The 27,275-nt window shown below is 36.9% G+C and overlaps 2 protein-coding genes across 6 annotated transcripts in view; both read right to left on the reverse strand.

Moving 5' to 3' along the window:
- LOC142855921 (killer cell lectin-like receptor 2) overlaps positions 1-27,275 on the reverse strand; it is a 102,611-nt gene that overhangs the window by 17,584 nt on the left and 57,752 nt on the right. Inside the window, exon 10 of one of the 2 annotated variants that reach the window (XR_012911564.1) lies at positions 27,008-27,044. The gene's annotated coding sequence lies outside the window, so the exon portion shown is untranslated. Of the gene's footprint in view, positions 1-26,970; positions 27,045-27,275 lie in introns of those variants that run through there. The other variant, XR_012911563.1, reaches the window with a different exon arrangement.
- Positions 365-26,971, reverse strand: LOC142855918 (killer cell lectin-like receptor 2). Of its 4 annotated transcripts, XM_075982546.1 has the most exons (8): positions 23,046-26,970; positions 22,232-22,397; positions 20,152-20,211; positions 16,835-16,912; positions 12,791-12,973; positions 10,903-11,045; positions 9,088-9,191; positions 365-1,917 (listed from the first exon to the last, which is right to left on the reverse strand). In XM_075982546.1, exons 2-8 carry the CDS (start codon positions 22,344-22,346, stop codon positions 1,782-1,784), a joined length of 819 nt encoding a protein of 272 aa, XP_075838661.1. In that variant the 5' UTR covers positions 22,347-22,397; positions 23,046-26,970; the 3' UTR covers positions 365-1,781. The 4 variants fall into 4 exon arrangements, with proteins under 4 accessions (XP_075838661.1, XP_075838662.1, XP_075838663.1 ...); XM_075982547.1 differs by lacking the exon at positions 16,835-16,912 and having other exon boundaries at positions 12,791-12,994; positions 23,046-26,969; XM_075982548.1 differs by lacking the exon at positions 16,835-16,912 and having other exon boundaries at positions 23,046-26,967.

Below are 27,275 nucleotides of genomic sequence, written 5' to 3' on the forward strand. Positions count from 1 at the left end.
GTGAACATAAAAATTCAGGTTCGTGGGCATAAAGATTGCAAGTACTGAAAAAGACTACTGGAAAGAGTGGCCATTTCACGGTCAGGCAAAATCCTAATGTGAGAGAAACTCCCAGGAATCTACAAAGATGACCTCAGGTAAGATTCTTAGGAATAAGGGATAAGTAGCCTGCACTGGCCATCTCCTGTGAGCAGACCAGGCTTCAAAGAGAGGGAGTGGGAAAAAAAACCCAGTCCCATAACCTTTGGCCTTTTAGCCTGCACCATGTCTTGGCTATTCTGGGTTAAGGGTGGCCTAGAGATTGGGGTTTCTATTGTTGTAGTGAAACACAATGACCAAAAAGAAAGTTGAAAGGACAATATTTATTTGACTTATACTGTTCATCATCAAAGGAAGTCAGGACAAAACTGAAACCTTGCAGGAACCAGAAGGCAGAAGCTGATTCACAGGCCACGAAGAGGTGCTGCTTACTGGAAGTTTCCCATGACTTGTTCAGCCTGCTTTTTATAGAACACAGGATCATCAGTCCAGGGGTCATACCACCTCTAAAGGACTGAGCCCTCTCTATTTGTCACTAATTAAGAGAAGGTTCTATTGGCTTGTCTACAGTAAGATCTTTTTGAGGTACATTCTCTCATGAGGTGCTCTCCTCTCAAATGAGTCTAGCTTGTGTCAAAATAACATAAAACTAACCTGCACCATGGGTTTGGAAGATATGTATATGTTTATAAACTCATATTTCCAGTGACTTACAGTGGTGACGCTTAATTACACTCCAAACTCAAATTTGATATTTTTAACGTCAGGGGCAAAAAATGAAGGCATCATAAGTCTGTAACCATTTTAGACATAAAGGACATTACAAGTGAATATAATTACAAATGATAGTGAATGTGAGGAAATGTTAATACTGATATAACCGAGAAAACTGAGAATTTTTAATATGGAGTATGGAATAGATCATATGACTAGGTCAATACTTAATTTCTTGAGTTTTATCATTTTAGTATGATGTTATAATTGAGATAGTTTAGAAAATATTTATGGAAAGTTTAGTATTATTATTAACACCATCATTATTATTATGCTTCATGAGACAGAGTTTTTCTGTAGCCCATGATGGCCTGAAGCATTTGATGTAGCCCAGACTGTATTTAAACTCAAGTAATCATAAGATTATAAGTTTGTGCCATGACATCCATCTGGACTCAAAGAGTATTACTGTATCTAGGAGATTTCAACTCATCAACAAATGATCAGACAGATTGGGAAAGAGAGAGAGGAAAGAGAAGAGGAGAAGAAAGGAGAGAGAGAGAGAGACAGAAAGAGAGAGAGAGAGAGCAAAATTACAAACACTAAGCAACCAACTGAGAAATAGAACCCTGAAACAGCATCGTACTTCTTAATTGTGATATCAAAGCAGTGGAATAGTAAAATGGTTTATCATAGTGATGATGAGTTACTTGTGCTATTTATCTGGGTTCTGCATTTGTTTCTTTGTGACATTCAGGAAACAAAGGAGTGATTCCTTAAAGCTTGGAACAAAGAGCATTCATTCTCCAGATGAAAGTTCTGTGTTTTAGCAGGAAGGAAGGTGAATTGTGCTGTGTAGTTAGATTTAAGCAGAACATTCATTTCTTTTCCAGCTCATTGCCATATTTGCTTGGCTGACTGAGTCCTGTAGTTAAAACATTCAGTCGTTAAGCAGTTAAAAATTATCACAGGATATCAGCAACGATGATAAAATATTCCAGTTTTTACTTTCCTTTCATCCTGTACACTTAACCAGGAAATCTATCCATTCTCTTTTCACAGATGCATGGGTGTTTTGCAGCACAGTCACCTTCCTGTATTCCTCGAAAACTGAGTTGTGCACAGCCTCCATTTTCTTTTAATAATTTTGGTTTCATCAAATCACTATAATGCAAAGAATATAATGGACAGTTATTAAAATATGAATCCTTTATTGTTCTATTCAATGATTTAAAAACAATGTTTATTGACTAAAATATACAGAATATGCACTTAATTGTAACTATTTTGCTAAAAGTTCTTTACTTTTCTCTAAAGTCATTTAGAAATGTATTGGTCCAGTGACATGGCTCAGTGCATGGAAACCATTGCTACCAAATCTGACATCCTGAGTTCAAACCTGAGATACAACACAGTAGAAAAAAAAGTGAATTCTTCAATTGCCTTTTAATACTGATGTGTTGTGACTGTGGCATACAGTTGTATACATTCATATAAAGAAATAAATATAAAAAAAACAAGAATGGTCTATTTATTAAAAATCAACTCCTTATATATTCCTCTCTGTTAATTTTTTTCTTCAAGTAAATATAATTTCAGCTATCACCAAAAGATAATTTCACAGTAAAGCTGATTTCCTATTATTCTTTTTGCAATAAAGACATTTTAAAAATAAAAGATAAAGTAAACATGAACCACAGGACATGGTCCCATGATTTTGGCAACACCGTGAGTTTTCACAAGACTAGGCTGATGAGAATCTGTGCAAAAGAAGGGAAAACAGTGAATAAAATCCATACTGTATTGGCAGAGATGTCAAAGGGATAAACATTCAACAAATGTTCACCATTTTTTGTCCCCTTGATTCAAGTTGTTAAAAATAAAGTATCTAGATTTACCACAGGAACATCAAAAGACATAAATTATGCTAATTGGTATTTGGGGCATAGACAGAACAGGTAAGATAAAGTATAAATGAGCACACACATTTGTTAATCATGAGGTATGATTATGGGTACAATCAATTAAGTGTGTGTATTGAATGTCGGCAAAGAGGAAAAGACCCAGAAGACAGTAACTATTCATAAGATACACATGGATCGTCTTGAGTTCAAAACTTTCTTCCACAGTAATGCCCTCTGAAATCTCTACCCAAGAAACACAAGTTAAGTTCACAGCTGCTTACTAGGTCCATTAGAAGCAGGTGTCTAAACTACTGCATTTTCACACTGGAGAAAATGCTTGTGGTGGTGAAGGAAATCTCACCTCTAGGCTTTCAAACTGAATCCTCAAGTGTGGCCCTAGTACTCATATCACCTTCAGTGGAGAGTTCTGTAGCATAGTCATGGTCTACAAAGATGTTTTAACCTGAATGCAGGTATCCTCCCAGGCACTGATACTTCACACCAAATGTTTCTACTTGCCCATCTCTGACTCTGTATAGTGCTTTAGCCTATAAATATATTCACTAACTTTGTGGCCAACTATAGTGCGTCACAGCATCAATTCTAGTGCTTGGGAGGTAGATGGAAAAGTATCGGGGCTATCAAGTATAAAATGATACTTAAAATATAAAAACCAAAACTAATAAAAGCGAAAAGATTCTGTGTTCTTTGAATATATTTTAACATCTTTTAAGAGTGTCTGTATCCTGGCCATCTCTGTGACAGCCTGCTTGAGAGTGTACTTGAAGGATAAAGAAACATAATTTTCTGTATATTTGTAAATTAGCTCTCCACTTTTGCAGGATCAAGTTTAAATAGAAGTGAGCCAGTCTTGTCATGTTCCCAGACAGTGAATGAAATATTCCTGAGTGTGAATATCATGCTTCAGATAGTTTTGTGTCTGTTGGCGAAGAAACTCAGTAAATACAACAAAGAAAATGACATCATGAGCAAAAGCCAGCAGAAATAGTACATTAAACCCATAGAACTTTAGACACTGGGATTACCAACTAACACAAGTGAAATCGAAATGGTTGATATCTGTCCAGAGAAAAAGGACCATACAGGCAGAGTCACACCTGTCCACAGTCCCATCACCTGAGAGATGGAGACAAAAATATCAGTAGTCCAAGGCCAACATGGGAAAAACAAATTTCTTTCTAAAGACAGCAAAATCAATATAAATTAAAATGATTCCAAATGCAATTAAAACATAATTAGTCCTCCTTTGCTTCTGGGACTGTTAACTTGTACTATCACTTAGGATATCAACATGGTTCTTTCTCAGAAAATGGTTAATCGATCTATATCAAGAGCTAGTTGTGCTTCGCTTGGGCTTATACACAAAGCATAATCCTTCCTACCACAAAGGATGGTCCATACTACCAAAAAGGGCATTTTCACTTACATTCATAGTGGCTTTATTTATAATAGTTGGAAATTGAAAATAGCACAGAAAAAGAGCACAAAAAGAATGGATAGAGAAAATGTGGTATATTTTCACAATGGATTAGTGTGAAGCTGTTAAAAGCAAGGACATCAGGAAACTTTCCCCAAACTGGCTGGAACTTGAAAAGATCATTCAGAGTGAGATAACCCAGATCCAGAAAGAAACATGATATGTACTCACTTATAAGTGGATTTTAGCCATAAACGAAAGGATACCTATACTTCAATACACAGATTCATGAAGTTAAGTGATGTGGGAATGTCATATATCAATCTGTTGATTTCATTGGTTAAGCAATAAAGAAACTGCTTGGCTGGCCCTCATAGGTTAAAACATAGGTAGGCGGAGTAAACAGAACAGAATTCTGGGAGAAAGAAGCTGAGTCAAGGAGTCGCCATGATTCTCCCACTCCAGACAGACGCAGGTTAAGATCATTCCTGGTAAGGAAGGTCGTGGGCTACAGCAGATTATTAGAAATGGGCTATTCCAGGTGCGAGAGCTAGCCTAGAAGAGGCTAGATAGAAATGGGCCAAGTGGTATTTAAAAGTTTCGGTGTATTTATTTCGGGACATAAGATAGAGCTAGCCACGTGGGCGGCCGGGTGCCGGGACGTAGCCCCGCTGCTCTTACTACTACAGTTAAGTAACAAGGAGGGCTCAAATTCAGGGGGCTTGCACAACAAATCTCACTGTGAATTGGAAATAGAATAGTCCTCATGGGTGGATTATTGTAGGTGGGCATGGGAACAGGAGCAATCAGGCTTGGGGAAGATGGCAGATGAGAGTACTGGGAAAGACAACTGGAATGAGGGTCATTTGTGGTCTGAGTTAGAAACCTAGTGCAATGGAATCTCCCAGGCATCAGTGAGGGTGACCTCAGTCAGAATTCCTAGCAATGGGGCATACAGAGTCTGAACCGGCTATTTCCTGTAACTAGGCAAGACATTTAGTGGAGGAGTCGAAACCTCATCCCAATCCCATAAACTCTGATCAATAATTTGCCCTGCTTATAAGAGATATTGGGGTAAAAATGATGCAGAAGAAATTAGAATGGACAGTCAATGATTGGTTGAGTGTAATATCCATGCCATGAGAGGGATCCTATCCCTAAAACTGCGTGAGGCTGGACAGGCCAGAGACCAAGGTAGGAGCCTAAAATGACTCTCAAAAATGTCAGTGAAATGATTCCTATTGATATTCTGCTATACTCATATATTGTTGCCTAGTTCAATTATCACTGGGTGCAGCAATAGATGGAAATGTGAAGAGACACAGAGCCAAACCTTAGGAAATCCTTGGGGTATCCTGTGGAAGAGGGGAAGAATGATTATGAGCATCAGAGGCACCAAGGATTCCACAAGAAAACCACAGAATCAACGGCACAGTGCTCATAGGGACTCACATATACTAAACAAAAAGCAGGGAGCCTGCATGGGAGTGACGTAGGTCCTCTGTAAATGTGCGACAGTTGTGTGGCTTGGTCTTCTTATGTGTCTTCTAACAATGAAAGTAGGACTTTTCTCTGACTATGTTACCTGTCTTTGGGACCTGAATGCTGTGGGACAATGGTCTGTACCCTGTCACATGTATTTTAATAAAATACTTATTAGCCAGTAGCAAGGCGGGACGTATGGGTGGGGTGACCAGGCAGAAAGTAGAGGTGATGCAATAAGAACAGGAGAATTCAGGGAAGAGGAAAAGAGGCAGTCTGCAGTATTCATACAGATACATTGGAAGCAAGATGAGAACAACTCACTGTTAAATGTACCAAGCCAGGTGGCTAACAAAGACAAGAATAAAGGGTCAAATTAAGATATAAGAATAAGTTAATAAGAATTCGAGCTAATAGGCCAACCAGTGTGTAATTAATTTAGTAGACCTCTGTGTATTTCTTTCGGTTTTATTTACTGCAGGACCAAGTGGGACAGAAATTTCTGTCAGCAAATGGTGTCAATGTGGACAGACAAATCCACTTAAATCCTGACAGACCTTGGGAAGTAATTCTAGAAACAAAAGAACAGAGCTATGTATGGCTTCTTAGTAGCAGCATTTTCTCCAGTGGGCTTTGTTTGCAGGAGGCAAGTGTGTCTCATTTTAGAAAGGCTTCCTGACAAAGCTTTATCTGCAAAAACATGAAGCCATTTTAATTGTCTGCTGGCAATTCCTTGTGCCTCCTCCCTTCTTCTTACCAGTGTCTTCTGTGCTTGGGAATTCTGCCTAGCTATTGGCCACTCACTTTTTTTATTAAACCAGTAATAGCCACACATCTTCACAGTGTACAAAAAGAAGGACCCTTTCCTCATACTGGATTGCCTTATGCAGCTTCAATTGGAAACAAGATGCCTACATGGGAGGAGGACTGCCTTTTTTAGAAGAGAAAGGGAGGGGGAGTAGATTAGAGCTTGGAAGAGAAAGAGAAATGGATAGGGACTGAAAGTAGATGAGGGAGGGAGAGAAGACTGTAACTGGACTAGAAGAAAATAGTTAATTAATTAACATTATTTTATTTATTTATTTTTGCTTTTTTAAGACTGGTTTCTCTGTACAACACCTCTGACTACTAATTTGTGGACAAGTTTGATCTTAAATTCACAGAGAAATGCTTGTGTCTCCCACCATGTGCTGGAATTAAAGGCATGCACCACCACCACATGGCAACAAAAAAAAATTTTAAATTAGTAAAAAATAGGCAACCCTCAAAAATAAAACAGTATTTTCTTTTTTTTTCTCTTTGGATATTCACATTGTAAAAATTGAATAATAAACACTGTGTTTTTAAAATATATACACATACATAAATACACATACATATAGATATATACACACATATACATATGTTTTACAATTTATTTGAGGAGAAACACAGAATTCCTATGAGATAAATTTCAATATTAGTATTTCTAAAACCATCAATAAGCATGAGGAATTGATATATGTGAAATGCAAATAGAGGGATGAATTCTGAGGATTAAAAGATCAAATGACAATAGCACTGAGGTAAAAAAAACAGGCGAGGTAAAAAGGTGTATTAACTGAAGCTAAGGATCTATAAAAGGACTTACAGACCACCACTAGTTAATAAACTTGTGTTTGGAAAACACACTGCAGGATCTTTTTCACTTAGGTAGTTTGGGATTTTTGTTTGTTTTTGTGTGTCTTTGTATGTGTATTTAAACATTTTTGTCTGATTGGGTTTTTTGTTTGATTTAATTGTCATTCTTTTGTTTTTGTTTTTGGAGAACAAAGGAAAGAACTTGATTTTAGATGGTCAGGGATGTGAGAAGAATGTGGGATGTGTTAGCGGTTGGGAAAGGTGATCAAAATATAGTCAATTGAAAATGAAAATATGACTAAAAATGAATAACAAAAAACATAATTATTAAGAGAAAATCAAAGTATAAAGCAGGAGACACACGTAGGGGAATTACTGGTCAGAGAGACCACAGAGGTCACCAATACAACACAGCTTTTTGCCATTGCCCTTGGATAATTCCCCTTGCAAGATGGTAAGATCTGTAAGCTGAAGACAGCACACAATTTGTTTTCAGGACATAGAGAAATCAATATCAAATCAATCAGGAAACAACTTTACCTGGGCTTGTTTTCAAAGGATGACAAGGTGCTGCTGGAGTAGAAAAGATAATAACGGTCTTACCCAGCACTGAAGCCAGCATGCTACAATACTGGGCTGCTAGGCAAGATGTGCCCAGTGGTACCATTATTATGGGATAACTTACTGCTCTCTTATAGGAATTGAGATTTTTAATACACGAAGAATAATGTTTGGTATTGTAATTCAAATCAAAAACTTATGATTGTGGAGGTCAAGGACCCTAAGGTGGAACCTGCGCCAATTATTTTGTTAGGTGGGCATGTAGCTAACTGCTTTCCACCTTGGTCAGAGAAGCTTCTTTTGCAGTAGATAGTAATCTGCACAGAGCAAGGGAAGCAGTCAAAGTTCTGAAGAGAAGAAAAATGTGTTTAGCGTTACAGGGACATCACCTTCTTCACCCTCAAAAGCACCCAAGTCTCTGGGAACAACAGGGCAGAGGAAGAGGAAAAAATATGAGAGCCAATTGATGCTCTGTGCAATCTTGCCATCTGGACATGACAAGGCTTTACCACTCACAAACTCACAGTAACTGTGGTTACCTATGTGAGACTTGAACAAGATCAAAATGGGCGACATTCCAGCATAGATGGGGAGGGATCCTCTATCTTTTAATGAGTGGCTATTGTTAGGTGACAGCTGCTGGATATGCTAGAAACATTTCTTATTAAGGTTTTGGCCAGGTATCCTTGCCCCAGTGAATGTCCATTAAACATGTACCAGGGAAAAACTTTGGTTACAAAAAGAGGAAGCTTGAGAGGGCAAATAGGGTATAGATAGGATAATAATTCATTTTGTATATATATGAGATTTTTAATTAATATTATTTATAAAGAAAATCAATAAACAGTTTTCTGCCATGTCAGAAGTGAGCAAGCTCAGAGCTTATAGACTAAAGCACCTTGAAATGTAAAGTAGATATGTATACATATAAATATATGTGTATATATATTTCTATATTTATAAATTAAAAATTATATAAAATTACTACAGAAACAGGTCATGAATGTTTAAGATACTCACACTCATTGTATCTTCCATGAAGATCAAATCACTTCACATTATCTTAAACTTTGGGTCTTTTTTGTTGTGCCCTGTGCATATTACAACACACAATCCTGAGCTGTGTTCACTAGTACATTACTGGCCATCAGTTCCTACACATTTCTATTTCCTGTCTATCATTTGCTCAGATACTGCCTTCTTCTTCCTTTCCCTACCCCTGAGCTTCATAGAAAATGAGAAAAGTCATGTATAATGAGAGAAAAGCCTTTGCACAAATCCTACCAACTCTGAAACCAGTGTTAGAATTGAAGGGTTCAGGAAACTCACAGTTTAAATGTGCCATTGTCAATCCATTGCCATTCGCTTTTGCTTGTTTCATAAAATAATCCAATCCAGAAAGTGTTTGTATTAAACTGATACTTTAGAAACTTCTGTAAGGAAAATAAAATTTTATCTTAAGATAAAATTTTTCTGTTTGATGAGAAAAGAACAGCAATAACAGTCCTGATATTCTTATGTCAGCTCTTTTCTGTCCTGTCCTCCAGCCCTTCAGTTCCTCCAAGTTCATTTTTAAAGTGATTTCTCATGTTATGTCAGAATCAGACCGTTACAAAAATTATTTAAAATGAAGCACCAATGTCTAGAGATACTACTTTCATGAAAAGATTTACATCTGTGATTCTCATTGAAAGGCTCAGTGTGTAGCCAAGCCTGGCCTTGAACTCACAACCTCCCTACTTCAATCAGTAAATGCACATTGCATATCCAGCTCCTTAAGTAAGTTTGATGCTTCATGAAATTATACAAATTCATATTTCAGGAGACTATGGATGCATGTGAGAAGTGTTCATCCTAAGTGAACCCCAGCTTCAAACCAAATTCATTAAGATGAAAAATACCATGAAAAGCTGTGCATTAACCTCCATGTTCTAGTGAGAAAGCCATGCTATTTTTCAGATCTAAAAGTGACAGAACTTGAGGAAGTGGGAGGTTATGGAAGAAATTAATGTGTCTTGCATGTGACATAGTTGGCCGTGATGGCTAATAAAACTATTAAATATCTTAGGGTATGATTTTAAATTTATCCATGTTTACTGTATCAAATGAAAAATTATATCATTACTTCATATAAAAATTTATTTTATTCTGTAATTATTCAGCATGTATTATATTGGTGGAATATTGTTCCTCATGGCTAAATGAAAAAGATTTCCAGCTGACCATTCAATCATTTCTCTAGAATAAAACCTTCTATGTATTTGAAGAGATTTCTTTCTTTGTTTATTTTTGTGTTTTGAGACAGGTTTTCACTCTAGCTTTGAATCCTATTCTGGAGCTAATTCTTGTAAATAAGATTGGTTTTGAACTCAAAGAGATCTCTCTGCCTCTGCCTCTTAAGTTCTGGGATCTAAGCAATGAGCCACCAATGCCAGACTTTGAAAAAATTTCTATACTGAAAATGTAAACATCTAATGTCAGTATCTTGGCCACTTGTTTTCCCTTAATACTCATTTCTAAAGATAGATAACATTTTGTGAAAAATTAGAATATCGTGAGGTAAGTATTATGGACAGATTCAGTGAAAATCAACATGGTTCTAACTAGAAAAATTACTTAATTCCATGGTTCTCATGTAATCTACACTTTTCAGGTTGGCCCATTGGTCAGTTACATTCCCCACTGCCATCCAATTACTCATCTCAGGCAGTCTCACTTCTGGGTTCCAAAGAACAAACCCAAGGCAGTTGCTTTTCTGTGTGTAGCTGGCCCTCTATGGAGACACATAACTGTCAGTCACAGAACGTGCTGTAATAAAATAATTAAATAATAACATCATCAGGGAAAACATGTTGCTCTGAGTGACTCTCTTGCAGATTCATGAGAAACAGGGGAGTTTGCAAAGACTGCTGTCTCTTTAGTAGAGCCTCCCCATAACAGACTCCATGTCCTGACGACTAATCTAGAACCAGGAGGGGTATCCTGAGAGACCCTTAATGAAGTATTATCTTTTATTAAAGGCAACTATATCTAATCCTTGATGGTCTCTCTTTCAATAAACCTGCCTGTGGTTAATATTTCATTATCCAAGATTTAGAAACAGAGTCTAAGAGAATAAATGGGCAAGTAAAGAGTCTAAAGTACCAGTTCATCATCATCATCTATCTTTATAAGGGAGAAGCTGCAGTCCTGGCAGGTCTTTTTACAGTCATTCCAGCGTTTATTGTCCATGATGAAATAATAACATTTTATTCCACAGCAGAACAAGTGTGCTTCAGCACATTTGCCTACAACAGAGAAAGAATTGTGAAAATCTTAATCTCAGGTGTTCTATTATTAGAACAATGTATTTCTTACCCATTTATAACTGAGTAAAATCTCATAGCTCTCAGAAATTGAGATTCTAGAATGCTGAGTGAACCTTCTACACCTGTGCTCTATGCAGCACCATTTATAACAGAAATGTGAATATGATTTAAGTGTTCATTATGGATGAATCAATAGAAATAAATGTAGCATGTATACACAAAGTAATACTATCTATCCTTGAAAGGGAAATAAATCCAGCGGGGCATGGCTTATGCCCATAAGCCCATCTCTATTTAGGCCGAGGAAGGAAGTTCACCTCCAGTTTGAGGTCAGCCTTTGTTAAACAGTGAATTCCAGGCCAGCCTTGCCTATACAGTATATTCCAAGTGAGCTTTGGTCATACAGTGAAAATATACCTAACACCTAGCACCTAATAACACCTATAAGTCTGTCAGGTAACTCCTTACTGCTGATCACTTAGTGTCAGTTGCCCACATCTATTATGAATGTACATCTGTGCTGTGGTCTATGTTACATGCTTTTGCCTTAATAGAAATAAGAGACGTATAAGGAAGCTTTTGATGGCGATTTTATGTTCTCCTGCCTTCAGTAGTACACTCACAGCCCCAAAGTTCAAATTTGAATACATTAAAACGTGTGGTTTCTTAGCTACATTTATTTGTTTACTCTGGTGGTGACGATACCCCCTCTCCATTAATAAACATTTATGTCCAACCCTTATTTTTCTGTGCAGAGTTAACATCCCTGTGTAGTTCAGGCTCCTTGGAATTTACTAGACACCAAGACTGTCCTCAAATTTGCAATTTCCTTCCTTTGTGTTCTAATCACAAGCATTGAAGAATTGTGCTACCACTTAGAGTTGATAGTTATTTTATTCTAATACAATAATACAAAACATTTTTGATGAGTTTGGAATGCCTCAAGGATTATTTTTGAATCTTTATTTACTTATTTATTTATATTTTAAATTTACCAGTTTTAAAGATATTTTTAGTCTTTAACTAGTAAAGATTGTCAACTCCTGCTATCAAACAAGTGAGATCATATGCAAGAGTTCTTTGTGAACTCTAAAGTCTGAAAAAATAGTTCATAATTAATGGTAAACTGTATCAATTATAGTTAACCAGTCATGATGCAAGGGAAGGTTCCTTGTAACATTTGATATTTTCATCTTTGTGTCACTGATAGACATACAGCAGTGTGAGCACCATGGTGAAGCTCTCATGTGCACTGTACGGAGGACACTCTGGTCACAAAGAGACCAACTTTCTGATGCCAATGTAGAAGGAAAACAAACATACAAACAATTTTTTTATTACTGTGTCCATGTCAATGTTTTAAGCTCTTATCAGCCTAGGAATTTGGAAAACACTCTCTTACTGGGAACTCCCACATTCTGTTAACAACAAAAGGGAGACCTAGATTTCCTCACAGATGAAAACAACTTGAATTCTCAGTTGTGGTGGTTTGAGCTGCCTTTCCTGGAGCAGTAGGAGACAGAACAGTCACTGAGTTCTAGAAACTGTAAGATGTTGTAATTCAAACAGGGACTTCTTGTGTTCTGGGCCCCTACAGGATATAAAGAAACCCAACCATTAATCCACACATCACCAGGACTGTAACCTGATAACTAGACTTCAAATCTTTTGGAGAAGAATCAATATAGAACAATGCAATTCCTTATTCAAGTTCCCCTCCTTACCTGTGTACTTTCCGTAATCTAAAACAGCCTTAGTTTTCCCACTGTTCTGTTCCTCCTGATTTTTGCAGCCTTCATAATTTGATGACTTATTTGTCAATGTTTTATTAGAGGAGCTGATATTTTGTACAGTGCTTTGATTGAGGTTGTTTTGACATTTTATTAGATCATGTTTATCTTGAAAAACTAAAATTAAAAAAGATATAACTGAAAATGGTTATTAATACTAAATATTTAAACTTAAGATATAAGAAAAGATCTCATGTTGTTAACATATACCATTACTTCATTTGATATTTTGCCGTTTTAAAAAATAACATCTCAATTGACTCACTAAAAAGTTGAAAACATCATTTTCTACCATAAAGTTCAGTATAAAGTAAATGATAAAGCAGAATTAAGTTATGGTTGAAGCTTATTACTTTCCAATCCCTTCAATTTTTTCTCTGCATAAAACTTACAAATAAATATCAAACTAACGAATTCAGTCAACCTTTAACATACTGGAAATGAGAATTAAGAAACATAAAGATATGGCACAATTCTCAAAGCACTAGATGGAAAATACAATATTCTTTTTTATTTATTTTTTCCTTTTTTTTATTGATAAAAGGAGAATAAAGAAAAAAAACAAATTTCCACCTCCTCCCAGCCTCCCCTTTCCCTCCCCCTCCTCCCACTCTTCTCCCCCTCATCCCACCGCTCTGCCCTTCCCCCACTCCTCTCCCCCTCCCTCTCCAGTCCAAAGAGCAGTCAGGGTTCCCTGCCCTGTGGTAAGTCCTAGGTCCTCCCCCCTCCATCCATATCTAGGAAGGTGGACATCCAAACTGGCTAGGCTCCCACCAAGCCAGCACATTGCCTAGGATCAAAACCGCGTGCCATTGTCCTTGGCGTCTCATCAGCCCTCATTGTTCGCCATGTTCAGAGAGTCCAGTTTTAACCCATGCTTTTTCAGTCACAGTCCAGCTGGCCTTGGTGAGCTCCCAGTAGATCAGCTCCACTGTCTCAGTGGGTGGGTGCACCCCTCGTGGTCCCGACTTCTTTGCTCGTGTTCTCCCTCAGTCTCATACAATATTCTTGTGTGTAGTTATATTTTAGTACCACCTGGGAGTTATTTCCTCCAAAGATGTGAAGGAATCCAACAGCGGTGAAGTTTTAACATCTCTGTATGCATCTAGTCTTTTTATATAATCATATCTTCAATATAGACTGAGCAAAAAAATAAAAGAACACCATCATTGAAACATCTTGTGTGAGGTAACCCAACCTGGAAAGACTAGCATGGTGTATAATATGCACTTATAAGTGAACATGAACTGTAAATAGGACAACTACATTATAGTCCACAGATACAGATAGACTAGCTAACAAGGTAGGTTCATGGGAAGATGTCTGGATCTCTCTGGGAAGGGAGAAAAAGAAGAGATTTTATCAGTGGACTGAGGACCGGGAGGGATGGAGGAAGATGTTCTAAAAGAGAAGAATGATGAGGGTGGTTGGATTCCTGGCTCAGGTAGAGACCTGGCACAAGGGAATTTCCTATTCATCTACATGGATGACCCCAGGTAAGACTCTTGGCAATGGCAGCTATGTAGCCAGGAAAGACCAAGTCCTGTGATCTGCTAAAACTGCCAGTGAAAGAATTGAGATGGCAACTCAACCACATAACCTTTGACTATAGTCAGTTCTGCCGATAAGACTGGCATGGATAAGGGTAGCCTAGAGATTGGGGGTATAACCAACCTATAACTTATCTACCCTAAAATAAGAATAAGCCTACCCATGACACTACCAGGACCTAATTGCTGGAGCAACAGGACCCCAGATACCTAAAATAGAACCGGACAACTAGAGGGAAAAATGTCAATGTAATGATGCCTAGTAATATTCCACTAAACTCATAATGATTCCTAGTTCAATTGTCTTCAGAGAGGTTTCATCCAGCAACTTATGTAAGCAGAGACAGAGACCCTCAGCCAAACCTAAGATTCAGCTCCTGCTGAAGAAAGGCAGGAACCAACAGCATCAAGGACTTCAGAAGAGAAGTAACAAAATCAACTACTCTTGACTCATGAGAGCTCACAGTGCCTGAATAGACAATCAAGAAGCCTGCAAAATAATTACTGGACACTTCCTATGTGGCATTTGTATAGCTTGGTCTTCTTGTGAAACACCTTACTGTGGGAGCAATGGCTGTCTCTTACTCTTTTGTTGGCTTTTGGGACCCTATCCCTCATGTTGGGCCACACTTTCCAACTTTAATACAAGGGTAAGTGGTCTTACAGCAACTTGATATGTCCATTTTTTGTTAATATTCATGGAAAGCGGACTCTTTTCTGAACAGGAAAGGAGTAGGCATACATGGGGGTTGGGGGTCAGAAAAGATTGGGAGTGCCTGGGAGAAGAGGGGAGGGGAAATAGCAGACAGGAGGTAAATAAACAATTTTTTTAGAAGTTGAAAAATTCTGTGTGAAGAGCTGTGCATTAGACTTCATGCTCCAGAGAGGAAGCCATTCTTTAGTTCAGACTTGCAAGAGGCAGAACTTGATGAAGAGAGGTGATGTGGGATTCCCCTCTGTATGCTGTGAATTCCATTGGTAAATATGAAACTGGTTTGTCCTGGTTGTGTAGATAAGAGGGGAAAACTAAACTGATTGCTGGGAAAAGGGAGGCAGATTTGAGAGAAGGCATGTATCCCAGACAGAGACAGAAGCCACTCAGAACTTTACCTGGTAAGTCACAGACACATGTCAATACACAGATTACTAGAAATGGGTTCAATTAATATGCAAGAGATAGCCAAAAGGAAGCTAGACCTAATAGGGAATGCAGTGATTAAAATAATATAGTTTCTGTGTTGTTATTTTGGGGCTGAACAGCCAGAAAACAAACAAGTGGACTCCTTCCAACAAAGAGGGGAAGATATTTGGAATTATTATAATGTACTTTAAATTTGATATCCCAATAGAATGAGGACTACTAAAATTACTAAATATATTTTGGCATATGAATTTGAATTTAACTATGCTTTCTGTAACAAATAGAAAAGTACATAATTACATAATATGGAGGTAGATTTTATGCTGTAATTGTCCAAACATGTGTAAATAAATTAGTTTAAGTTATGCATCATGTTCTAAATGATTCAAGCTGATTCTGCAATCATTTTTCTAGAAAATACCCTCAATGTATTGGAATAGATTTCTTTCATAATAAATGTAAACAATGTCAGGATCTTGACCATTTGATTTCTTAAATCCTCATTTCAAACGATAGACAGCATTTTTGAAATATATGAATATTATGAAGCTAATATTATGGGCAGATTCAGTTAAAATAACCATGGGGCTAACTGGTAAAAACCACTTATTTTGTGGCTCTTATATAATTTCCATTTTGCAAATGGGCCCAGAAGTCAGCTAGTTTCTCTATTGTCATCCAACTGCTCATTTCAGACAGTCTCACTTCTGGATTTCAAGGAATAAGCACTATGCTCCAGGCAAGTGTAGTTGGCATTCTGTGGAAATAAATAGATATCAGTCACTGGATATTCTACACTAAAGGATTAAAATTATTCAGGGAAAACTTGCTTCTCTGAGGGACCCTCTTACAGATTCTTTAAAAAGGGAGGAGATTGCAAAATCAAAATTGTCTCTTAAGTATCAAGTCTCTTTGTAAAAGACCCTGTGTCCTGACCCAGCAGGAACAGGAATTAATTTCCTTGGAGACTCTTACTGCATCGTTTTGCTCACATTATTGGTAAACCATATACAACCCTTGAAGGTCTTACTTTCAAAAAAATACCAGCACTCAGTACCTCACTTTCAAAGGGTAACAACAGAGTCTAGGATAAAAAGTGACAAGTAAGAGTCTACAGTACTAGTTCATCCTCCTCATCTGTCTTCAAAAGTGACAAGTAAGAGTCTACAGTACTAGTTCATCCTCCTCATCTGTCTTCAAAAGTGACAAGTAAGAGTCTACAGTACTAGTTCATCCTCATCATCTGTCTTCAAAAGAGAAAAGGTGCAGGCCTGCAGGTCTGCTTACATCCACTCCAGTGTTTATTGTCCATGATGAAATTACATTTTATGTCACAGCAGAAACAGTGTCCTTTAACATCTTTGTCTACAGCAGAGCAGATAATAGTCAAACCTCTTATTCTCTGGTATTCTGTTATTAGAATAATGTATTTATTAAAGGTATGTAACGAAGTAAAATCTCACAGCTCTCATAAATAGAGATTGTAGAAGGCTGAGAGACCCCATACATACTCATGCTCTATGTAGCAATATTTATAATAACAATATGGGGAACAACTTAAGCATCCATTATAGATGAATCAGAGAAATCATAGCACATACACACAAAGGAGTACTATATATCTTTTAAAGAAATGAAAATGGCTAGGCATGGTGGTTTGTGACTATAACCCTGGAAATCCATAGGCTGAGGCAGGAGAATCACCACCAATTTGAGGCCATCCTTGACTAATAAGAAAATTCTTGGCCAACCTTGGCTATACCATGAGCCCGGACTATGGAATTAAAACATATCTCACATCTAATGCCTCCAAAGAGAAATCCACTTAAGTGAACAACAGTTATGTAATAATCTCCCAAGAGACTCCTGTCTGCTGTTCAGTTAGTGTCAGGACAGAGCATCTGCAGTGCGCATATTAAATTACTAAAGAGACAGCATTGTCTTTGCATTATCCTCCCATTCTCAGAAGTCTACAGAAATTCTGTCAGAGAAGCCTGGATGGATTTGAGGATGCAAAGTGAAACATTCCTGGCCCACGACCATACTTTATGATTCCACTCAGATGAGCTTCAGTGCCCAAGTTCAAGAAGCAGAAGCTTTGAGGATCCCAGGGTTTGATTAGTGGGAAATGAGCTGCTCTGAGGCCATTACATGTAGAACACAGTGCTAGATCTGCATTAATAAACAGAGCCCACAGTAGTTCACAAGTGACTGTGCACTCAGAGTTGTGCTGAGATCTATTTTAAATGCTCTTTCCTTAAGACAACAAGTAAGAGACTCACAAAAAAGCTTTTGAAGGTGATGGACTTTTCTGGTGATTGTAGAGATGCCTTCCCAGGTACACCCAGATCCCCAAGCATGTCAAGTTAAATACATTAAAATGCTTGAAGTTTGAATAGTAATAACAATTCAATATGATTGTTTTGTGAAGTGTTGGAGTTCGCCTTGCTCTATTAATAAACTTTGTCTCTGACCTTTGTTCTGTGGAGTTTTATCACTGTGTAGCTCAGGCTTTCTTGGAATTTGCTGGGCTGCCCAGACTGTCTTCAAATATAAAATCCTCCTGCCTTGGTCATTTAATCCAAAGCATTACAGAATGGTGCTATAATTGGAAGTGATAGTTATTTTATTCTAAAATCATAACATAAAACATATTTTATTAGTTTGGAATGTTTCAAAGATTTTTTATGCTTTTTTTCTTTCACATATTTTAATTCATCAGGTTAAAATATTATTTGTCCTTGTACAATGAGAATCTGCACTCCTATTGTGAGTAGAGACCATATGCAAAAGCTCTTGGTTAACATAAAAACCTGAACGAATGTTAAAAGTTATTGACAAGAAGTTAATTAAAGAAAAGCAGTCATAATGGAAGGTAAAGAAAATTTCTCACAACACATCACATTTTAGTTCTTCTCCTATTACTAATGGAATCCCTAGCAGAAGTACAGGAGTGTGGGCACCATTATATAGTTCCCACGTGCTTGTAGGAAGTATGGCTCGGTCACAAACTGGCAACATATTTGATATCAACTAATGAGGAAACACACACACACTTCTATTTTTTACTGTAATAATTCAAATACCTTATTCTATTTCATACCAAATACTCGGTAAATATACTCCTACTGGAAAATTCCATGTTCTTCAAGAACAAAGTTAAAGACTTGGATTTGGTCATAAACCAAAGAATTTATTTTCAGGTGTGCTAACTTGTGAATCTATCTCCTGGATGCAGTAGAAAAAAGAATAGCCACTGGGTTCTAGAAACTGTAAGATTGTCCTAATCCAAACAGGAATTTCCAAGATTTAAGGCCCCAGCACGAAATAAGGAAGCCCAACTATTAAGCCACAGATCATCAACCTCATAAGTTGCTAACTGGATTTCAAAGCTTCTGTAGAAAAAATACAATACAGAAAAATGCATTTCCTTTTTTCAAGATCCCCTCATTGCCTGTGTGCCCTATGCAATTCAAAAACAAAAAACAAAAAACAAACAAACAAACAAACAAAACTCATCTTCCCTACAGCATTTGTTTCATTCTCTGTTGAGGGACTCCAGTTCATTTTGATGTTTGTGGCCACCACACTCCCTAGGTTTTTTTCTCAGCATTTTTCCTCAAGTATCTGTCCTTTTCCATGGTTTAATACATTAGATTGAGGTTGTTTAGAGTTTTTTGCAGTTGATGTTTTTCTTTGCTATACTGAAGAACTAAACTTAGTAGTAAGTATAATATAAAAAATGCTTATAATAAGTAAATATTGAAATTTAAGGTTAGAGAAAATCTTCAAGTTGACAGGAAATACATATCATTATTTTATTGCTATTTTGACACCTAAAAAGCAACTCTTCATTTAACTCACTATAAGAATGGAAATATGAACTTATCACAATTGGCAGCTTCAGTGTAAAGTAGATGAAATAGCTAAAAATATTATGATGCAAGCACCTTATGTTCTGATTACTTCAGTTTTGTAGCAAAAAACTTACAAATAAATATTTAAGTAAAATAGTCAGAGAAACAATACAGTTTGGAAATTTGAACTAAGAAACATGAAATAACACTGCAGTTATCATTAGAGCAGATGGAGTACCCACAGGAAAAGAGACAATCATATGTAGATTTGCAGCTTTGTTGGAGCTTAGCCCATCAATGGTTTTCTCTAAGGATGTGAGTTCATCAAACAAAAGGTAAAGCTGAAGTTCTAGAACTTCTAACTTCTGTGTACAGATTCCATCTCATCACTTAACCATGTCCGTGATATAAAATTTTCAAAGAAATCCACAAAACAACGTAATTTATTTTGTACTGCTACTTTTTATAGGCTGTCTATGTAAGATTCATAATCACCCAAGCAGAAATCAGAATATCAGCAATACATATGCTATAACAGGAAATCTTATTATGAGTAAGACAAGCAGCCCCAGAGTCATTGTAATGTCCAAGGGTTTAGGAATCCAAGGGAAAAAAAAAACTTACAAATTCTGGGCCACATGGAATGTCACCTGATGACAGACAAAATAATGGACAAAGTATGTTCTCTGTGGCATAATTAGTGTCTATTGGCATTGCCTAGGAAAATGATGTATGCAAATTACTCACTGTATGTCAGCCACAGTGCGATTGCCGTCATCAGAAGTAAGCAAAGGATCCCAAGAGCCACTGCAATGAGATGTACGGAGATTGTAAGAGATATAACTCTAAAGACATCAAAATTGGTAAGAGAATTATCCCCAGGACCATCCCATGGTTCACCAGTAGCCATAACCTGGAGCTTCATATGACAAAGGGATGATAAACTCTAATGTTTCAATCAAAATTCCAGAATACAAACTAACTCCTACACCTAATGTTCAGGGAACAGCTCAGAAGAGAGGACATTGTAAAATTATATACATACAACGTATAAACATTGTAAAATACAGAGATTCAAGACATGGAGGATACATTCAGCAATATCAAAATTAGCTTAACCTAAGCAAGACTAGCCCAACCCCAACCACTGAGAACATGCCAATAAAGACCGGGGAAAGGTTTACCTGATCCCAGCCAATTGATGGCAGGTGATAGAGAAAATAAATCTCTTCTAGGTTTGAGCCCATAATTGGATATCTAATACCAAATTGTCAGCTCTAAAATACATGCATGTGAACAGTAATAAATGGAATGTCAGATTGAATATATAAAGACATGTAAAAATATTACTAAAAATTAAAGGGAAGGAAACGATAAAGATAATACATCAAAGTAGGAGCATTATGAGGAACTGGAAGGGTAACAGAGAAAGGGGAATGGGATATAATAATAATGAATAAAGACGATAAGTAAATTATATTTACTTGCATACACATGTCATAATGAAACCCTTTATTTTATATAATAAATAAATTTTAATGATCTCTAAATAGTTTATGTTTTAGATTTCTAGATGGCAGAACACTATTCTGCTCATTCCCTATGTATAGAAGAAGTTCTCTAGGAGTTTAGATAATTTTTGCCCATTCAGCCTTGAACTCTCAGACTTCCTGACTGAGTCTCTAGGTAGCTGGAATGACAGGTTTGAACTGCCTCTTCCAGCTGCACACAGTTTGTTCATCTTACAAAGCACTGAAGGCATAAGCACGATGCAGGTGCAAAACTCCAAACTGTAATTAGCAGCCCACTAAAGAGATCACAACTCAGCATGAAGAGGAAGGAAAGATCAATCTTGACAAACTTTGAGAACCTGGTAGCCAGTCTAAAAATTCTGAACTCTATAAAGTTCCATCTTAAAAAATTCTTAGAATTCAGCTCTTTTTCCTTTCTATCAATTATGTCTTTCTCAGAAAATAAGCTATCTACCCTTGTGACTCAAGGTCTTGGGTTCTAGGGTCCCGCATCTTATTATCACCACACTAACATAGCAGAAGTTTTCAGTTTAGACATTGAATGGGACAATATATGAAGACAAGGGAATGAGAGTAATGACTTTGACTTCCCTTCTGACATGACTATTGATGCTGATGATTGGCATTGGAATGTCTTGTTTAAAAAGACATATGCTTTTAACACATACTTTTCTTTTCTTTTTTTGTTTGTTTTGTTTTATTTTTTCAAGACTGGGTTTCTCTATAGCTTTTGAGCCTGTCTTGGAACTAGTTCTTGTAGACTGGGCTGGCATCAAATTCACAGAGACCTGTCTGCCTCTGCCTCCTTAGGTCTTGGACTAAAGGTGTGTACCTGCATGGTCCAGCTTTACTTTTCATTTCTTTAAGATTTTATTTCTTTAGAAAATTTGGTGTTTCCTCAGAATGTAGTTCATTTCTAAAGGCCTCATATTTTAAATCATAATTTGATAAAATTAATTAAAAGCTGATGTTTTCTCAAATTTATAAAAATGTATTCAAGGCAGGCTAGTTGGCTCACAACTGATATCCCATCATTTGAGCAGCTGAGCGGGGATAATCAAGTATTCTGGGCCACTTTTTGCACACAGCACAGTTAATATTTGTCCTGGCTACTTGAGATCCTGACTCAAAAAAATGACAAATAAATTATTGATTTTTTCAGTCTCAAATTTTACTTTTTTAATAAATGCTTCTAAATCTTCACTTCTTCCAGCAGTGATTACCTATTATCAGTTGATAATCATCGACAGTTTGCAATGTCTGGTGTGTACAGTGCCTAGGAGGAGAGCACTCACCTTTCTGGCAACCCTCTCTAGGACCATGAGTCACATCCTGACTGGCCGGAATCTTTGACTTTGAAGAGGACTCAAAAACTCTTGAGTTTGAATATATCACGTGCTGATTCCTCATTTTGGGCAGAAGCAAGATGGCTTAAATTAAAATATTGTCTTGGGATGATGTCTAGGTAAAGAAAAAATTAAAATGTCCAAGTTTAAAACATTCCAGAATTATAGGGTGGAAGATTATTAACTCCTCTAAAGATCTGAATGCTGTAAAGAGTGTGGAAGTTGGCTGGCTTCCAAAACACATGATAATTAATAAACAAATTATTAAATCATAAGTACTTATAATTAATCTCATCTCTTCCATTAAACAGTATTTGAAGGGGCAATGAATAAACAGGTCATATTAAAAATTTTTGGTGATCTCAATTCATTTCAAGTATATCTAACACATTTTCATTGATGAAATTTTCTAAACTCAATTACAATTTCATGAATTCCCTAAAAATAAAATGTCTTCCCATTATAAAATTCTACAAAGTGCAGAAGAAACTATATAAACCACTTGAACTAATCACCAACTAATTAATTCTACTGATCACTCTATATCACACACGGACAACAAAATTCATAGCACACTAAACGAAATTCTTCTCTTGAAGCTAAATTCCAACATTCACAGGCAGACCTAATACAGTCCTAATATGATCAACTGTCTTTCCTATCTCTGTTACTGCCATGCTGGCCATTTGTAACTGAATGGTATTTCTATAGAATAAGTATGATCCTGTGTAGAGGTGTCTGAAGGAATCAAAATTGCTGTTACCTATAGCCCATCCAGGTGGTGATGAAGGTGGAGGAAACTGGGGATGTAGAACAAGTTGTCCTTTCCTGTTCTGGTTCCCCTCAGAAGCTCCAAATGAAACACAGAAGAGAGTCCCTTCTGCAAGTTACTCAAGCGCTTAAAGTTTTGCCCCTCCTCTCGACCAAAGTGAAAAGAGGAAATTGTATGTTGAGAGCTGATACTGAAAGATCGAAATTATGAACTATGCATTCCTGTACATGAAATGTGGATCACATTTTTAACCAGTATTTCATGACTGAAAGGATAAAGGAAGATACATTTTGAGAAAACACTGTCAATATTATCAGCTAGAATATAATGTGATTAAAAGAAGCCATTGTTTAGAAGAAATGACTGAAACAGCTCTATATGAATATAAGCGTATATAGAATAAATGGGATGACTAAGTTCTTTAATTCCAAATTTTAATAATTTTCAGGAATTTTAGCTTAGATTTATATTCATGAATATTTCAGAGGAAATGTCACAGTTTATTTTTTTAATTTTGTCTATTGAAGTCAATGTATATTAGGAATGCCTTAATACAGTCACATTTCCATTGTGATTTTCTTGGTGTTTACTGATCTACCCTTTAATCCGCACATGTTTACAATGAAAGTTGAGGTCTTTCCACATTAGGTGGTTTCATTGCTGTCATTTCTATGAGGCTGGGCTATTAAACCCAATCTCTTTCATGTCCTTCACAAGAGATGGACTGTGAGCTATGAGTTCATCTTTTGAGGACTTGCTTATTTGTTTGTTTGCTGGTTTGGTATTTTTGTTTCTGTTTCAGGCAGAATCATGTTGTATACTAATAATGGTCTGGAATTCATTATGCAGCGTAGGCTGGATTCAAATTCAATATTTTCCTGCATCCTCCTCCTCGGTTCTGTGTAACAGATATACATTACTAGAACAGTTGACACAATGAATATGTGTGTGTGTGTGATGTGTATGATGACTGCAATATGACTTATATATACAAAAGCTAACACGCAACAAGGCATGATAATACACTGCTTCAATCCAAGAACACAGGCAAGAGAATAATCAGAAGTGCAAGGACAGCTTGGTCTACTACATATTGAGTTTCAGAATACCTACAACTATTAAGTGAGACCTTATCTGTAAAGCACCCCACCTCTCTGACAGCAGGTGTCACAAAGTAAGCCCATGCATCCCATTCATTGTTCTACACATGCGAATCTGCAACTATCACACTTCACTTTGTGTCATGGGTCGGCAAATGTTAGGCCTCACCCCAAATTAAGACAACTGACAATGAGATTTCCAACCTTAAAAAATATGCACCTAAACAAACGTCTTTTCATTGTAACTTACTGAGCCTATTGCTCTGCTACAGCAACTGTGATGAACCAGCATACACAATGAGCTAGGTTCTTTATCCTATCATATCAAACTGGTAGTGGTAGTTAGTATTGTGGACTTGACAAGATCAAGCAGAGAAAAGACTTGGTCACAACTCTCAGAGATTCTCTAGGCTAGATTTATCTCTGAAAAAGACTATGAAGGAATATATTTGCTAGGTTAATCTAGGTAGGAAGATCCATCCATTCTACCTGGTGGTATTTTCCTACATTGGGATTCCAGACTGTATAAATGAAGAGAGCAAGGTGAGTACAATCACTCATTAATTTCTCTCTTTTTCTTGCTATGATGAAATGCGATCATCTGCCTCAAGCTCCAGCTACATTTACCTCTTTACCATGAAGGACTATAAACTTGAACTGTGAGTGTAAATTAACCCTTCATTCCCTATCTGGCTTGTCTATGTTTTATCATAACAGAATAGGAAACTAAGACACTGTGATGGCAGGTTGTTTAATATAAGTAAAACTGAAGATCTGAGAAATTCCCAGTAATGAGAAAAACACCACTGAGGACCTCAGGTCTGAGGATTCACATCAAACTGTTCACAGAAAGGTTTATGCTGGTGAGACATTTTTCTGATTCCCATCCTTGATGGGAGGCTGTGGTCCTAGGAGGAATACATAGCAAATGCAGAGCAGAAGAACATGTATGAGTGTTGTTTGTCTCCTCGCTCTCTGAAACTGTGATACACGCTCAACATCCTTTCCTTCCTCTCTGTGACAGCAGAATGGACAACAGATATGGTGTCAGCAGTGTGCTTGACAAACAAGGACAATAGTGTGAACAGAAACTGCATACATAATGGAGACAGAATCTTACAAATAACTGGAATGGCAAGTAAAAGAACTGCTGCAAATTTTATCTTCTGTTTATTATGAAGCTCTGAGTTTCTTATGAAGTCTTCAAATGAAGATGATTACATTAGAAATCGAGTCTTTGCACAACTAATTTATTGACAAACTGCAGTTTTTTGAGCAAAGTAGAGAACAAAAAGGACGTATGAAACTTAGTCAGAATCAGCTAATAAAACAGAAAGTTGAGAAATTTAAAAATGTTTTTCATTTTCATTAATTGTTTTCTTCTAACTCCTCTTTTGTGGAAATAGATAAATATATATTCCACTATATATCTATGTTTCTGGATCCTTGCTGCCTGAAACAATTTTATTTGGAAAGCTGCAACATGTGCCCTCTCACTTCTGATGAGACTGCAACTAGGAAGCTGTGCACATTAGTACAATCACACCTTCTAACCTCTGGTCACACCCTCAGCCCTCAGCAGGCTTTAACGTTTCACCTCTGAAAACTGCTCTTCCTGACCAAGCTGAGGAGGTTATATGGAATAGATAACAGTCTACCTGACAAGTATGGTTTGAAACCCTTTGCTGGGGAAACTGTTTTTCTTGGTTAGTTTCCCACCTGATGTTACTTCTCTTCAGAGGCTAAATGTTGACATCATTAAACTTAACACTTCTTAAAGCAAGAAAAACAAAAAAAGAAAAAAAATCCCATATTTTGAGATTTCTTTTGCCCATAGTCACCTGATGTGTCCTAGCATTTATAATCAGAGCTGTTCTTATACTCAGTGTTATTGTGCCTACCCAAACACTGTTTATGTATATATAGTGCTAGTGTGACTTGCTCCTCCAGAAGGCCCAAGAGCAAGGAAATGAGTAAGACATTTTGGGAATTCAGTACGAGTAATAAAAGGACCCCTAAATTGTTACAAATGGAAAACTAGGCTCTTCCATATTGGGGAATGAATTCTGTAACTAAGTTTTTTGCCTCTTCAGTTCCAGTTCACTCAATATATCATAGGTCAGAAAAGAGATTCTCCAACTCCACTACATCCTCTGTGGAGTCTGCAGACTCAGATCATCCTTCTCAAAGTCTCCTTTCTTTTACGTTTAATTTTTTTTCTTACACATGGTCTGATGTAGTTCATTTGGCCCAGAAATGACTTTGTAGGTAAGGCAGGCCTGGCCTCCTGATTCTCCTCCCTCCAATTTGTGAATTCTGTGGTTACAGTATAAGCCACTTGGTTCCAGCCCTCACATTATTCTTTCACTTTGTGTATTTTATATTTTGATGAGATGTTTTATTCTGGCTAGTTATCCAGTAAGCCTAGGAATCCATCTATTTAAACAATCAAAGGGATCTGTGGTGCAACTTGCACCTTAGGTCTTCAAAGCAACTCTCACACATTTTAAGTGAACACAGGTTTCTAATAGTTCAATATGCAAATAATGTTTTCTATTGTTCATATTCCTGATAAAAAATGTTTACATAGTGGACTACATACTTGGCTAAGCAGATAAGAGCACTGGCTGCCCTGCCCAAGGACCCAGTTTTGATTCCGTGAACCCACATAGGGCTTTAGAACTATCTGTATGCTCAGTTTCAGGGTCTTTGAGTTCATCTCTAGCATTGAGGAGTAATAAGATCATTATCTGTACACAGACATACATGTAAGCAAAACAATCATACCTATAAAAAAGTTTTTTTTAAAAAAAAACTGTTCAAATACAGACCAACTTGGCGTTGCTTAAATACCTGCCTGTCCTCTTCACAGTACAAAGAGCCACAGAACCTGGAGAGTTAAAAGAAAACTGAGTTAATGAGAGATTATAGAATAGTCTGTTGAATGCACCATTTTCTCCAGTCTTTCTTGCTTTTCTTTGTTGTTACATTGGGTGCACAGTGGTAATATTCTCAAGAATACAGTGGAAGATATAGTTATGAGCATAGTAAAGAAAATTCCTAATGTATCTAGTGAAAAACAAAACAAAAATCCCGAAAATATTGAACAATTTACCAAGGT

The sequence above is a fragment of the Microtus pennsylvanicus genome, chromosome 8 (assembly GCF_037038515.1).
Source record: "Microtus pennsylvanicus isolate mMicPen1 chromosome 8, mMicPen1.hap1, whole genome shotgun sequence".
In the NCBI taxonomy this organism is placed as follows: Eukaryota; Metazoa; Chordata; class Mammalia; order Rodentia; family Cricetidae; genus Microtus; species Microtus pennsylvanicus.

Excerpts from the sequence above, each read along its gene's own strand:
- LOC142855918 (XM_075982546.1), bottom strand. The coding sequence starts at position 22,346 with ATGAGGAATCAGCACGTGATATATTCAAACTCAAGAGTTTTTGAGTCC. Across the intron at positions 20,212-22,231 it reads TAGAGAGGGTTGCCAGAAAG|TGGCTCTTGGGATCCTTTGC; the intron begins GTGAGTGCTCTC and ends ATCTCATTGCAG. Across the intron at positions 1,918-9,087 it reads GACAATGGCACATTTAAACT|TGATTTGATGAAACCAAAAT; the intron begins GTGAGTTTCCTG and ends TTTGCATTATAG.